General features: G+C 44.8%; 1 protein-coding gene across 1 annotated transcript in view; it reads left to right on the forward strand.

The window, feature by feature from the left end:
- LOC144510916 (apolipophorins) overlaps positions 1-10,115 on the forward strand; it is a 209,673-nt gene extending 199,558 nt beyond the window's left edge. The window contains exons 32-35 of the mRNA XM_078240973.1: positions 127-289; positions 1,936-2,022; positions 9,681-9,815; positions 9,942-10,115. Coding sequence (XP_078097099.1) covers positions 127-289; positions 1,936-2,022; positions 9,681-9,815; positions 9,942-10,115 — 559 coding nt within the window. The remainder of the gene's footprint in view (positions 1-126; positions 290-1,935; positions 2,023-9,680; positions 9,816-9,941) is intronic.
- Positions 10,116-15,327: the final 5,212 nt, after the last annotated feature.

Genomic DNA, 15,327 nt, shown 5'->3' on the forward strand with positions numbered 1-15,327 from the left:
CCACAAATTGCTGTTCGGTTTACACCTTAATCTCAGCATGATCGTCACACTCATTATCCTTCCAATATCCATTCCCTTTTATTATCTCTGATCTTCTACTCGATTTGTGTGTGTTTCATTTTGTAGACACCCTTTTAAGCTGCCAGTACCACAGAGCGCCCTTCTTCAGGAGACATTCACTGTAGACAAGAGGAAGAAGCATTATGTTTTGGAAGTAAAAGCTTTGGTGAATGAGAAAGATGAAACCGTTCACACACTCGTCCTTGGATATCAGCCCGAGAAACCATATGTAAGAAATAAAAATCCACCTAAACAGCCGAGCACCTGGACTGAGATTTCTCACCCCAGTCACCTTTACCTGTAATGCCCAAGAAATTAATTTGTTTTATTTTTGCTTCATTAATGCCGCACTGCTTCAACTAGTAACAATTTTTGTTAGGAAATGTTAAGAGTCCTTGACTTCTTCAGATTTTTTTCCAAGCGGACTCAGTATGAGCTCTGGCAGAACTTGCTGCTATTGGTGATTGGGGAGTTGGCGTTGGATGTGGTTAAAAGATTTTCTTATTCTCACTGTTGAGTGTGTGTTGCACAAAGAACAGCACAGGAACAAGCCCATCAAGCATGCGCCGACACATGATGCCTTTCTAAACTAAAGACCTTTTGCCTCTACGTGGTCCATATCCCCCTCTTCCCTGCCTATTCATATATCTGTCGAAGATGCCTCTTAAACATTGCTATTGTATCTGCTTCTACCACCTCCTCTGGCAGCGCATTCCAGGCACTTACCACCCTCTGCGTGAAAGACTTGCCCCTCACATTTTCTTTCAACTTCCCACTTTTACCTTAAACGTACAACCCCTAATAATTGACATTTCTACCCTGGGAAAAAAGACTCCAACTATCCATTCTATCCATGCCTCTCATAATTTTGTACCCTGGTACCCCTTCTATTGCAAAGGGGTGAATTCTTATTATCTTACAAAGGGTCATGAATGAAGCCCAGTCCATCACGCAAACCAGCCTCCCATCCATTGACTCTGTCTCTACTTCCTGCTGCCTTGGCAAAGCAGCCAGCATAATTAAGGACCCCACGCACCCCAGACATTCTTTCTTCTACCTTCTTCCATCAGGAAAAAGATACAAAAGTCTGGGGTCACGTACCAACCAACTCAAGAACAGCTTCTTCCCTGCTGCCATCAGACTTTTGAATGGATCTACCTCGCATTAAGTTGATCTTTCTCTACACCCTAGCTATGACTGTAACACTACATTCTGCACTCTCTCCTTCCCTCTCTATGTACAGTGTGTTTTGTCTGTATAGCGCGCAAGAAACAATACTTTTCACTGTATGCTAATACATGTGACAATAATAAATCAAATCTTAATAATTCCAACTCGCTCATTACTTTCACCTCTAACTTCAGGACACACACGTTCTTAGAAATTGAATTTGACAACCCCTCCCAGCTGTGGGATCTTCCAGTTCCACCAAGTCAATGGAGTTTTGAACAACTCACGGCATTTTTGTGCCCCGCAACCGGGCCATAAAATTCCACCTCTCGGGTTTCTTTTTTATTGATCGCAGTTGTTTTATTGGTTACAGTTTTTTTTATTGATTATACAATCAGCAGCTTAATATTCAGAAGGAGGCCACATGGCACAGTGGATAGCACCCCTACCACTGGACCAGAAGCCCCAGGTTCGAGTCCAATACCAGGACTTGTCCATGGAAGGAGCATTCATTGTTGTTCAATGGGCTGATTATCAGCTCAGGAATCCTTCCACCACTTCCCCCACCATTCCCCAAAGGGGAAAAACACCAGTATTTCGGTATGAAGATACGCTGACAACAATATTCAGAGTACAGGACAGTTCCTTTTTTAAAAATCTTCATTAATATTCAACACAGTATTTCCAATCCTTCTTTTCTTTCAGATCTGTGTCGCTTTAGCACACCCTTATAATGGTGAAGTTATTCCAAAGAACATGGAGGTTTGTTTCAGAACAAGGACAGACCACACTGTGAGTACAGCTCAGGTGCTCTGAGGTGGAACATAAAGGCAGGAGTTCCTTCAGATCCTCAAACTATTCAAATCTATAATGATTCCACTTTCTTGGTCTGCCTTATCTCCATGTCCTCTCACACGCTTACCCAGCAAATACCTCAGACTTGAAAGCTCGAATTGCCCAAGCATCCACAATCCGTTTGAGGAGAGGATACCAGATTTCCTCTAAGCTTTGTGTCATTGGTTGCTTCCAAGGGTTAGATTTTTTAAATATAAAATCCCGACAGTGCAGAAGAAGGCCATTTGGACAAATAAGTCTGCACCGACTCTCCAAAAGAGCGTTCCACCCAGGCCCTCTGCCCATTTTACCATGCCCAATCCACCTAACCTGCACACGTTTGGACCGTGGGAAAAAACCGGAGCACCTGGAGGAAACCCACGCAGACACGGGGAGAACGTGCAGACTCCACCCAGACAGTGACCCAAGCCAGGAATTCAACCCAGGTTCCTGGCGCTGTGAGGCAGCAGTGCTAACCACTGCGACACTGTGCTACCCTAGGATTATTAGGCTTTAGTGGGCTTGGGCACAGAGGCAGGCAGGTAGCCAACATGCTGGTTCCCAAGCTCCATCCTGTCCTCCAGGCCACATTCCTGGAGGCAGGATAGAGCAATGGTGGCGCGACCCACCTGCAAGCAATGGGAAACCAATTAACTTTGTTAATGGCCTGTTAAGGCCTAGAGTGAGAGGCAGACTTCAATTATCCAGATGGCTAGACCAGCATTTATTGCCCTTCCCTAATTGCCCCTGAGAAGGTGGTGGTGAGCTGCCTTCTTGAACTCTGCAGTCCATGTAGTGTAGGTACACCCACTGCGCTGTTAGGGAAGGTGTTTCAGGATTTTGACCCAGCAACAGTGAAGGAAGAGTGATATATTCCCAAGTCAGGGCGGTGAGTGACTTGAAGGTGAACTTCCAGGGAAGGTGGTTTCCAGGTATCTGCTGCTCCTGTCCTTCTAGATGGTAGAGGTTGCGGGTTTGGAAAATTCTGTCAAAGGAACCTTGGTGAGTTAGTGCAGTAGATGGTACACACTGCTGTCACTGTGCATCGGTGGTGGAGCGATTGAATCTTTTAAGTTGGGGGAACAGGTACTAATTAAGCGGGTTGCTTTGTCCTGGATGGTTTCTTGAGTATTTGTTGGAGCTGCACTCATCCAGGCAAGTGGAGGGCATTCCATTACACTCCTGACTTGTGCCTTGTAGATGGTGGACAGATTTTGGGGAGTCAGGAGATGAGTTGCTCGCCGTACGATTCCCAGCCACTGCTCTTGTAACCACTGTATTTATATGGCTTGGTCCAGTTCAGTTCCTGGCCAGTGGTAACCCTGAATCTTCTCAACTCAAGGGGGCACAAAGTTAGTCAATACATCCGGTCATCATAAATTAACATTCTAAGCCTCTATACAAATTCTGGTGAATCTATGCTTCACCTTTGATGTCAGTCTTGTTTTTTACTGATGGAGGATATATCACTGTTCACAAAAGTATTCAAGATTGAAATTTGAATAGAAATTGTTGGAAATACATAGCTGCCCTGTTAGCATCTGAAATACGGAAGAAAATATTTTAGTGAGAGCAGTAAAGTATAAGATAAATGAGCCTTTTTACAGAACTGAAAATAAGTTAAGAGCGAGTATGCTCACCCCAGTGTCAGTAACATGGGTGTTAGAATCGGCAACTGTTGCATTTCAATGGAGATATTCTAACAACCTCAGAAACTGGAATGCTGAAATGTTTTCGATTAGAATTTGCTGGAAAAACATGTATCTGAAAAGTACAGCACAGTGGTTAGCACTGCTGCCTCACAGCGCCAGGGACCCGGGTTCACTGCTGCCTCACAGCGCCAGGGACCCGGGTTCACTGCTGCCTCACAGCGCCAGGGACCCGGGTTCAATTCTGGCCTCTTGGGTCACTGTCTATGTGGAGTTTGCACTTTCTCTCCGTGTCTGCTTGGGTTTCCTCCTACAATCTGAAGATGTGCAGGTTAGGTGGATTGGCCATGTTAAATTGCTCCGTAGTGTCAGGGAGATTAGCAGAGTAATACGTGGGGTTACGGGATAGGGCCTGGATGGGATTGTTGTCAGTGTAGACTTGATGTGTCGAATGGGCCTCCTTCTGTACTGTAAGGATTCTATGATTCTACGTGCCATTATTAATGCACAAGTTGGGTGGCAACTTGTGACAAGAGAAGAGATAATCCATGAATTGTGAATTGTTGCAATTTGCTGACTGTTAGTTTGAGAAAACACCTTCTCATTCTCACCCTCCCCCGAGTTTTATGGATTTGCTATATTTGCATGTTAATTCCTCATTGTATCTACCACAGGAATTTACAGCTTGTAGCGTAAGTACCCTTTTAATGACGTAATAATTGTTAATGGGTGCCAATCTACTTATCTCAGGAAATGAACAATTGTGGAGCCTCGTTCTTCAGGCTGTGAATTATAAGTTTAAGTTTATTTATTAGTCACAAGTAGGCTTACATTAACACTGCAATGAAGTTACTGTGAAAATCCCCTAGTCGCTACACTCCGGCGCCTGTTCGGGTACACTGAGGGAGAATTTAGCATGGCCAATGCAATGCACCTAACCAGCATGTCTTTCGGACTGTGGGAGGAAACTGGAACACCCGGAGGAAACCCACGCAGACACGGGGAGAATGTGCAGACTCCGCACAGACAGTCACCCAATCCTGGAATTGAACCCAGATCCCTGGTGCTGTGAAGCAGCAGTGCTGACCACTGTGCCATCGTGCCGCCCCACAAAAATGACAAAAGAACAGGACCAAGAGATCAACCACCTTGAGCCTAACTGAGGGGCATTAAACTAGGAATCGCTCTTGTAGCTCTCCTCCAGACCTTTCTCAAGGCCATTATATCACTCAATGTGCGGGGGACAGAAAGTGTACACAATACTCATAAGAACATAAGAAATAGGAGCAGGAGTAGGTCATCTAGCCCCTCGAGCCTGCCCTGCCATTCAATAAGATCATGGCTGATCTGAAGTGGATCAGTTCCACTTACCCGCCTGATCCCGATAACCCCTAATTCCCTTACCGATCAGGAATCCATCTATCCATGATTTAAACATATTCAACGAGGAAGCCTCCAACACTTCAGTGGGCAGAGAATTCCAGAGATTCACCACCCTCTGAGAGAAGAAGTTCCTCCTCAACTCTGTCCTAAACCGATCCCCCTTTATTTTGAGGCTGTGCCCTCTAGTTCTAGTTTCCTTTCTAAGTGGAAAGAATCTCTCCATCTCTACCCTATCCAGCTCCTTCATTATCTTATAGGTCTCTATAAGATCCCCCCTCAGCCTTCTAAATTCCAACGAATACAAACCCAATCTGCTCAGTCTCTCCTCATAATCAACACCCCTCATCTCTGGTATCAACCTGGTGAACCTTCTCTGCACTCCCTCCAAGGCCAATATATCCTTCCGCAAATAAGGGGACCAATACTGCACACAGTATTCCAGCTGCGGCCTCACCAATGCCCTGTACAGATGCAGCAAGACATCTCTGCTTTTATATTCTATCCCCCTTGCGATATAGGCCAACATCCCATTTGCCTTCTTGATCACCTGTTGCACCTGCAGACTGGGTTTTTGCGTCTCACGCACAAGGACCCCCAGGTCCCTCTGCACAGCAGCATGTTGTAATTTCTTTCCATTTAGATAATAATCCAATTTGCTATTATTTCTTCCAAAGTGAATAACCTCGCATTTGTCAACGTTATACTCCATCTGCCAGATCCTCACCCACTCACTCAGCCTGTCCAAATCTCTCTGCAGACCTTCTACGCCCTCCACAGGATTCACTTTTCCACTTATCTTTGTGTCGTCTGCAAACTTTGTTACCCTACACTCAGTCCCCTCCTCCAGATCGTCTATATAAATGGTAAATAGTTGAGGCCCCAGTACCGATCCCTGCGGCACGCCACTAGTTACCATCCGCCAACCAGAAAAGCACCCATTTATTCCGACTCTCTGCTTCCTGTCGGATAACCAATCCCCAATCCACGCTAACACCCTACCCCCAACTCCGTGTGACCCAATCTTCTTCAGCAACCTTTTGTGAGGCACCTTATCAAACGCCTTTTGGAAATCCAAAAACACCGCACCCACCGGTTCCCTTCCGTCAACCGCACTGGTCACATCTTCATAAAAATCCAACAAGTTCGTCAAACACGACTTTCCCCTCATGAATCCATGCTGCGTCTGCTTAATCGAACCATTCTTATCCAGATGGCCTGCTATTTCTTCTTTAATGATGGATTCCAGCATTTTCCCAACTACAGACGTTAAGCTAACCGGCCTGTAGTTACCCGCCTTTTGTCTATTTCCTTTTTTAAACAGCGGCGTAACATTAGCCGTTTTCCAATCCGCCGGCATTACCCCAGAATCCAACGAATTTTGATAAATAACCACTAACGCATCCGCTATTACCTCTGACATTTCTTTCAGTACCCTGGGATGCATTCCATCCGGGCCCGGGGACTTGTCCACCTTCAGTCCCGTTAGTCTACCAAGCACTGCCTCCCTGGTAACATTAATTGTATTGAGTACCTCTCCTCCTACCAACTCTCTATCGTTAATATTCGGTAAACTATTTGTGTCTTCCACCGTGAAGACCGACACAAAAAACTTATTTAAAGTTTCAGCCATTTCCTCATTTCCCACTATTAAATCCCCCCTCTCGTCCTCCAAGGGTCCAACATTCACTCTTGCCACTCTATTCCTTTTTATATATTTGTAAAAGCTTTTACTATCATTTTTTATATTTAGAGCTAGCCTAGCTTCATAACCTATCTTTCCTTTCTTTATCGCTTTCTTAGTCGTTCTTTGTTGTTTCTTAAAGTTTTCCCAATCTTCCGATTCTCCACTATTTTTGGCCACTCTGTACGCATCGGTCTTTAATTTAATACTCTCCTTAATTTCCTTCGTTATCCACGGCTGGTTATCCCTTTTCTTACAGCCCTTCTTTATCACCGGAATATATTGTTGCTGAGTACTGAAAAGGATCTCCTTAAAAATCCTCCACTGTTCCTCAGCTGTCCTACCTACCAGTCTGCTCTCCCAGTCCACCTGAGCCAATTCAGCCCTCATCCTATCGTACTTCCCTCTGTTCAAACAGAGGACACTGGTATGGGACGCTACTTTCTCCTCTTCCATTTGTATCAGAACTTCGACCATATTGTGATCACTTGACCCAAGAGGGTCCTTCACAAGAACATCCTTAATTCTACCTACCTCGTTACACATTACCAGATCTAAGATAACTCGTTCCCTCGTCGGTTCTGTAACGTACTGTTCAAGGTAACTATCCCGACAGCATTCTAAGAACTCTTCCTCCATCCCACCCCTTCCAACTTGAGTCAGCCAATCAATATGCAGATTGAAGTCCCCCATGATTGTTGCCGTTCCGTTTTTGCACGCATTCATTATTTGCTTGCTTATAGCCCTCCCCACCTCAACATTATTATTTGGAGGCCTATAGACCACGCCTACTAGTGTCTTTCTCCCCCTACTATTCCTTATCTCTACTCATAACGATTCCACGTTTTGTTCCTTAGAGCCTATGTCATCCCTCACTACTACCCTGATATTATCTTTTATTAACAGAGCTACCCCACCAGCTTTTCCTTCCAGTCTATTCTTCCCAAATGCCTGATACCCCTGGATATTCATCTCCCAGTCCTGGTCTCCGTGCAGCCACGTTTCTGTAATGGCCACTAGATCATACCCATTTGTGCTGATTTGCACCATCAATTCATTAACTTTGTTCCGAATGCTTCTTGCATTCAGGCAAAGTGTCTTTATTCCAGCTTTTATCTGGACCCGATTTGATGAAACGCTATCAACCTCTCCCTCTACTCCTTTAACTACTTGAATGCCCTCATTCACTTGCACTCGCTCCCTCTCCTCTACCATTGATTTCATAATTCCTCTTACCTCTGCACCCACCCCCCCATAAATTAGTTTAAAGCCCTATCTACAGCCCTAGTGATACGATTCGCTAGGACTCTGGTCCCAGCACGGTTCAAACGGAGATCATCCCAACTATACAGGTCCCATCTGCCCAAATACTGGTGCCAATGCCCCATGAATTCGAACCCATTCCTCCCACACCAATCCTTGAGCCACGCATTCGTCTCCTTAATCCTATTAACCCTGCGCCAATTTGCGCGTGGCTCAGGTAGTAATCCAGAGATTACCACCTTGTTGGTTCTGCTTTTTAATTTGTTCCCTAGCTCTTCGTACACCCTCTGTAGATCCTTAGTTCCTGTTTTGTCTATGTCATTGGCACCTACATGGACCACGACAACTGGATTTTCACCCTCCCACTCCAAATTCCTCTGCAGCCCAGATGATACATCCTGGACCTGAGCACCAGGCAGGCAACACAACCTACGGTATTGCTTCTCCTGGTCACAGAGAACAGTGTCTGTGCCCTTAACTACACTGTCCCCAATTACTACGGTAGTCATGATGTGGAGATGCCGGCGTTGGACTGGGGTAAACTTCTTACCCAATTACTACTACATTTCTCTTTGATTTCTCCGTTGCAGCAGCACCCTGTACCCTGGTACTGCTGACAGTTTGCTCGTCCTTCTCGCAGTCATTTTTCCCATCTACACTGGTGGCAAGAACCTCAAATCTGTTGCACAGATTTAAGGGCTGAGGTTCTTGGGACTTTACCTCCCGCAAACTACTTCCTTTCTTCCCCCCACTGCCCGCCTTCTTCCCCCCACTGCCCGCCTTCTTCCCTCCACTGCCCGCCTCATCCGCAGCCACTCCCTATTGTCCCTGACCCCCAGCTAAGTTAGTCAGTCTAAGGGGCGTGACTTTCTCTTTATACACATTATCCAGATAGCTCTCCCCTTCCCTGATAAGCCTCAGTGTCTGTAGCTCAGAGTCCAGTCCATCTACCTAGAGCTGGAAATCCTCCAGCAACCAGCACTTACTGCAGACATGGTCCCTGGGGTCCACCTTGGGGTCCACTTGCTCCCACATCATGCAGAAACAGCACATTACATATCCCTCCATACCAATTTACCTTGTATAAGTTGGTGTAATTTAAAAGTGAAACCCTACCCTGCCTCTGCCTGTCCTCGCCTCCAGCCGTGGCCTGACCAACAAATAGCGTTGGTAATATTTATTTTAGTTAAACATGAAGCTGGAAATTCTTGGTGATTTTTTCAGTTGATAAAAAGTTAAGGTGTGTGTGACATTCCTGTCTTTGGCACAGATATTCATTTCAAATACACACTGACAGCTATGTTCGAATGGCAAACAGAGGAACATGCAAAGTACTCACTAATTTCTAGACCATGATATTCATAGCATAATACAAGAAGCTCATCCTTGTGTTGGAATAATCTTGTTGTTACAATAATAGTGATTTCATTCAAATCAGCATTGGCATTTTCAAAAAATGTATTTGAAACTTACAAAACTTACTGGCTGGCCCAGATAAATGAGATTAATCTGGGTCACTGGGGGTTGAGAGGTAGATATAATTCCATTCCTTTCAGAATTAATTCCCTAATACGTGCCATCTGTGATTTGCCTTTTGTAGCCTCTGAAAGTGCTGAGATTTTCCATGTTTTACATCACAGGCAAAAGTTGAGGCAGAAGCAACAGTGAGAATCAACAAAAGAGATGCCTTGAAGTTCCGCGGACAATATCAGAATAAATCTACCGCGGCAGGTTCCTGGTACCTTCTGCACTTTGACACCGATCACAGTCTACAGGTATACTGAGGTCATGCCTTCATGTCAGTGCCACTGTTAACCACTCTTTCACAAGCTTACTCATAAGATGTTGAACAGCTAACTAAGCCACTTTCCCTTCGTTGTTTCTTTCTCTTTGGTGTACAGATACGGGTCCCTCACACTTTGATCCTGGATGGGGAGCTTTTTGCAATGCAGAGCAAGCATGAGGATTTTAATTATGGAGCAAATTGCAAATTTACCATCAATAAGCTGGATACATCACAGGTTAGAAGCAAAATGTTGGTTGAACATTTGGCTATTTTAAAAATATTGTCATAAGAGAAGCTTTGACAAGATTTAAAATTGTTACAGCAATTTAATCCTAACTACTTAATCCTGAGGGGATGTAGTATAAAAGTAGGCAAGTCTTACTACAGCTGTACATGGTGTGGAGATGCCGGTGTTGGACTGGGGTGGGCACAGTAAGAAGTCTCACAACATCAGGTTAAAGTCCAACAGGTTTATTTGGATTCACGAGCTTTTGGAGCGCTGCGACAGCTATACTTGGCATTGGTGAGACTGCGCCTGGAGTACTGTGTACAGTTTTGGTCTCCTTACGTAGGAGGGTACACTTGCATTGGAAGCAGCTCAGAGATCACTTAGCCTTTTGGCTAAGATCAAGTGTCAAACCAAGCCCAAGATGGGGTGCAATGCCTCATCTTGTCAGCTTGGATCTTGTACATCTGTCTTGAGGGGACCATGAATTGGATTCAGTCTGAGTTTGAATTTGGCTTTTAGAGCAAGCGAGGAGATAGATTCAGATCTGCCCAGACCCACTCTGTGCACTGGGAGACCAAAACTGTACACAGTACTCCAGGTCCACTCTGCGCACTGGCTTTGTAACTTTAAGAACGGAGTAAAATTCAAAAGAAAAAGTTCCAAGATCACTCGGCAGATTCCTGAGGTGAAGGAAAGTTTGAGCTGATTGTGCTCATAGGAATTTGGGAGAATGAGAGGTACATGTAGGAATGAGAGGTCCATGTGTTTCTTCTATGAAGAAAGGCATATTACAACATCCCCCTTTCTTTTTTAAAGATACTGCCCCACTTCCAAAGAAGTATAACTATTTACATGTTCATGTTTAGTTGGCATTACATAAGTGCATGGAACCGATGAATCTAAAGTGTAAAGGTAATCTACTGATATGCTCAGATCTTGGGCTGGTAACCTTGTCTGGAGGTTTCTTTAACTGCTCACAGCGACCTGTGGGATTGCCACTCATGGATGTTGTTCCTGGTTGCATTTAGGGTCTTGTCCTCGATGCAACAGGACTGTATCAATCCGGCCCACACTATGGCCACTAACGTTTCCTAGGGAAAACATCACGGCATTACTGAGAGGGGATATATCCGAGGGTTCGCCCACTAAGTCTATATGGGTAGAACTGAGAAATAAGAAGGGGGAAATCACTTTGATAGGGTTGTACTATAGGTCCCCAAATAGTCAACCGGAAATTGAGGAGCAAATATGTAAGGAGATTACAGATAGCTCCAAGAAAAATAGGGTGCTGATAGTCGGAAATTTTAATTTTCCCAACATTGACTGGGACAGCCATAGCATTAGAGGCTTGGATGGAGAGAAATTTGTTGAGTGTATTCAGGAGGAATTTCTCATTCAGTATGTGGATGGCCCGACTAGAGAGGGGGAAAAACTTAACCTCCTCTTGGGAAATAAGAAAGGGCAGGTGACAGAAGTGTTAGTGAGGGATCACTTTGGGGCCAGTGACCATAATTCCATTAGTTTTAAGATAGCTATAGAGAACTATAGGTCTGGCCCAAAAGTTAAAATTCTAAATTGGGGCAAGGCCAATTTTGATGGCATCAGACAGGAACTTTCAAAAGTTAATTGGAGGAGTCTGTTGGCAGGCAAAGGGACATCTGGTAAGTGGGAGGCTTTCAAAAATGTATTAACCAGGGTTCAGGGTAAACACATTCCTCTTAGAGTGAAGGGCAAGGCTGGTAGAAGTAGGGAACCCTGGATAACTCGGGATATTGAGGCCCTGGTCAAGAAGAAGAAGGAGGCACATGACATGCTTAGGCAGCTGGGATCAACTGGATCCCTTGAAGAGTATAGAGGGTGTTGGAGTCAAGTTAAGAGAGAAATCAGAAGGGCAGAAAGGGGACATGAGATTGCTTTGGCAGCTAAGGTAAAGGAGAATCCAAAGAGATTCTACAAATACATAAAGGGCAAAAGAGTAACTAGGGAAAGGTAGGGCCTCTTAAGGATCAACAAGGTCATCTATGTGTGGATCCACAAGAGATAGGTGAGATCCTAAATGAATACGTCTCATCAGTATTTATTGTTGAGAAAGGCATGGATGTTAGGGAACTTGGGGGAATAAATAGTGATGACTTGAGGAGTGAACATATAACAGAGAAGGATGTGCTGGAAGTCTTAAAGCACATCAAGGTTGATAAATCCCTGGGACCTGATGAAGTATATCCCAGGACGTTGTGGGAGGCTAGGGAGGAAATTGCGGGGGGTTTCCTAGCAGAGATACTTAAATCATCGACAGCCGCAGGTGAGGTGCCTGAAGATTGGAGGGTGGCAAATGTCGCGCCTTGCTACAGGGAAAATCCTGGGAACTACAGGCCAGTGAGCCCCACATCTGTAGTGGGTAAGTTGTTAGAAGGTATTCTGAGAGACAGGATCTATAGACATTTAGAGACGCAAGGACTGATTAGGGAGAGTCAGCATGGTTTTGTGAGTGGAAAATCATGTCTCACAAATTTGATTGAGTTTTTTGAAGGGGTAACCAAGAAGGTCAATGAGGACAGTGCAGTTGATGTTGCCTTCATGGACTTTAGCAAGGCCTTTGACAAGGTACCGCATGGTAGGTTGTTGCATAAGGTCAAATCTCACGTGATCCAGAGTGAGGTAGCCAAGTGAATACAAAATTGACTGGATGACAGAGGACAGTTATAGAGGGTTGTTTTTCAAAATAGAGGCTTGTGACCAGCAGTGTGCCTCAGGGATCTGTGCTGGGTCCTCTGTTATTTGTTATTTATATTAATGATTTGGATGAGAATATAGGAAGCATGGTCAGTAAGTTTGCAGATGACACCAAGATTAATGGCATAGTGGACAGTGAAGAAGGTTATCTCGGATTGCAACGGGATCTTGATCAATTGGGCCAGTGGGCTGATGAATGGCAGATGGAGTTTAATTTAGATAAATACGAGGTGATGCATTTTGGTAGATCGAACCAGGGCAGGACTTAGTTAATGGTAGGGCGTGGGGGAGAGTTATAGAACAAAGAGATCTCGGGGTACAGGTTCAAAGCTCCTTGAAAGTGGAGTCACAGGTGGACAGAGTGGTGAAGAAGGTATTCAGCATGCTTGATTTCATTAGTTAGAACATTGAATATAGAAGCTGGGATGCCTCGTTAAAGTTGTACATTGGTAAAGTCACACTTGGAATACTGTGTACAGTTTTGGTCGCCCTATTATAGAAAGGATATTATTAAATTAGAAAGAGTGCAGAAAAGATTTACTAGGATGTTACCGGGACTTGATGGTTTGAGTTATAAGGAGAGGCTGGATAGACTGGGACTTTTTTCTCTGGAGCGTAGGAGGCTTAAGGATGATCTTATAGAGCTCTATAAAATAATGAGTGGCATAGATCAGCTAGATAGTCATTATCTTTTCCCAAAGATAGGGGAGTCTAAAACTAGAGGGCATAGGTTTAAGGTGAAAGGGGAAAGATACAAAAGGGTCCAGAGGGGCAATTCCTTCTCTCAGAGCGTGGTGAGTGTCTGGAACAAGCTGCCAGAGGTAGTAGTAGAGGCAGGTACAATTTTGTCTTTTAAAAAGCATTTAGACAATACCCGATACTGGCCCTCTCACTGCGCTGTCCCACTCAGAGAACTGACTGGCTGAGCACTGCAATCTCACCACGAGGGGTCTGACTACTCACCAGCTCTTTATTTGAGCACTGGCTTGGTGCTGTGTCTCCAAAGCTTTTCTTTACTGTCAGCACGCTGGTTTTCAGCACTCTGGCCCTGACTGTAACTTTGTTGTGGTTGGCCAAAATGTCAAGGGTCTTCTCATGCAGTGTAGCATGTTCCAGGGCTGTTCACCATGCCGTATCTGTACTTCATCTTGCTGCCATCTGTCTTACCATGTTGTTTTATTACAATGTTATAATACCTTGGGCTTATTTACTGTACAAGAGACAATCGCTCATAGGGGACTGGGTAAACACGTGGGTTCATTTATTAAGACTGGGCACATGAGAACAGTTATACATAGACATAAAGACATTGAGAGCTGTGTATACATGCTCCGCTCAAAGCAAAAGTGAAACTAAGACTGGATCACATGAAACATTTTCTTTCAAGTGATGTCATGCTGATAGTGAATAAGGCAAATGGGACACTTGCTTTTATCAGTCATGGCATAGAGTATAAGAACAAGGAGGTTATGTTGGAGCTGGATAGAATGTTGGTTAGGCCACAGCTGGAGTAGTGTGTGTAGTTCTGGTCACCTCACTATAGGAAGGATATGATTGCACTAGAGGGGGTACTGAGGAGGGTCACCAGGATGTGGCCTGGGATGGAGCATTTGAGCTATAAGGAGAGACTGGATAGGCTTGGATTGTTTTCTCTCGAGCACAGAAGGCTGAGGGAGGGGGGGAGGGGGGGGGACATGATCGAGGTGTAGGAGATTATGAGGGGTGTGGAGAGGGTGAATAGGAATCAGCTGTTCCCCTTTGTTGAGGGGCTAATCACAAGGAGGCATAGTTTTAGGGTAAATGGCGGGAGATTCAGAGGAGATTTGAGAAAACATTTTTTCACTCGGAGGGTGGTGGGAGTCTGGAATGCACTGTCTGGGAAGGTAGTGGAGGCCGGGAATCTTACAACCTTTAAAAGGTATTTGGGTGAGCACTTTAAATATCAAAAATTCAAGGATATAGGACAAATGCTGGAAAATGGGATTAGTGCAACTTTAGTGGTAGTTATTATCGCTGCAGACTCGATGGGCCGAAAAGCCTTTTCTGCACTATATGACTCTGACCCTATGATATCCTTAGAGGTATATTACGACATTGGCTATGTCCTTCTATTGTTGACTTTATGGGTATATGAAGCATAGTGATGTTTGTACCCTGTAAAATATTGATTACTCCATTAAGATCATTCCAGGCTTTATCTTCTCCAATGTGAACTTTCCAAGAGGGGTTACCAGATGGTAAATGGGAACCCTGTCTCTCCACTGCCCGCACCCAGCCCAGATCCTTTGACATGATGCCACGACTGCGTTTCAGCTGAGATGAACAGACTCAGTACGGAGCCTGGGTGGGATTTTTCAGCCCTGTTGTGCTGGGAGTGGGGCTGGAAATTGCGGTGAGCCGTTCACAAGCCCAATGACTTGAGCGGAAGCGGAAAATCCCACTAGAGGGAGGGGCCATAAAATTCCTCCCCTTGGATTGAATGTCGAACATACCTGATAAGTGTAGCTCAGCATCACTTGGTATATTCAGCCCTGACATC

The sequence above is a fragment of the Mustelus asterias genome, chromosome 23 (genome assembly GCF_964213995.1).
Source record: "Mustelus asterias chromosome 23, sMusAst1.hap1.1, whole genome shotgun sequence".
Lineage (NCBI taxonomy): Eukaryota > Metazoa > Chordata > Chondrichthyes > Carcharhiniformes > Triakidae > Mustelus > Mustelus asterias.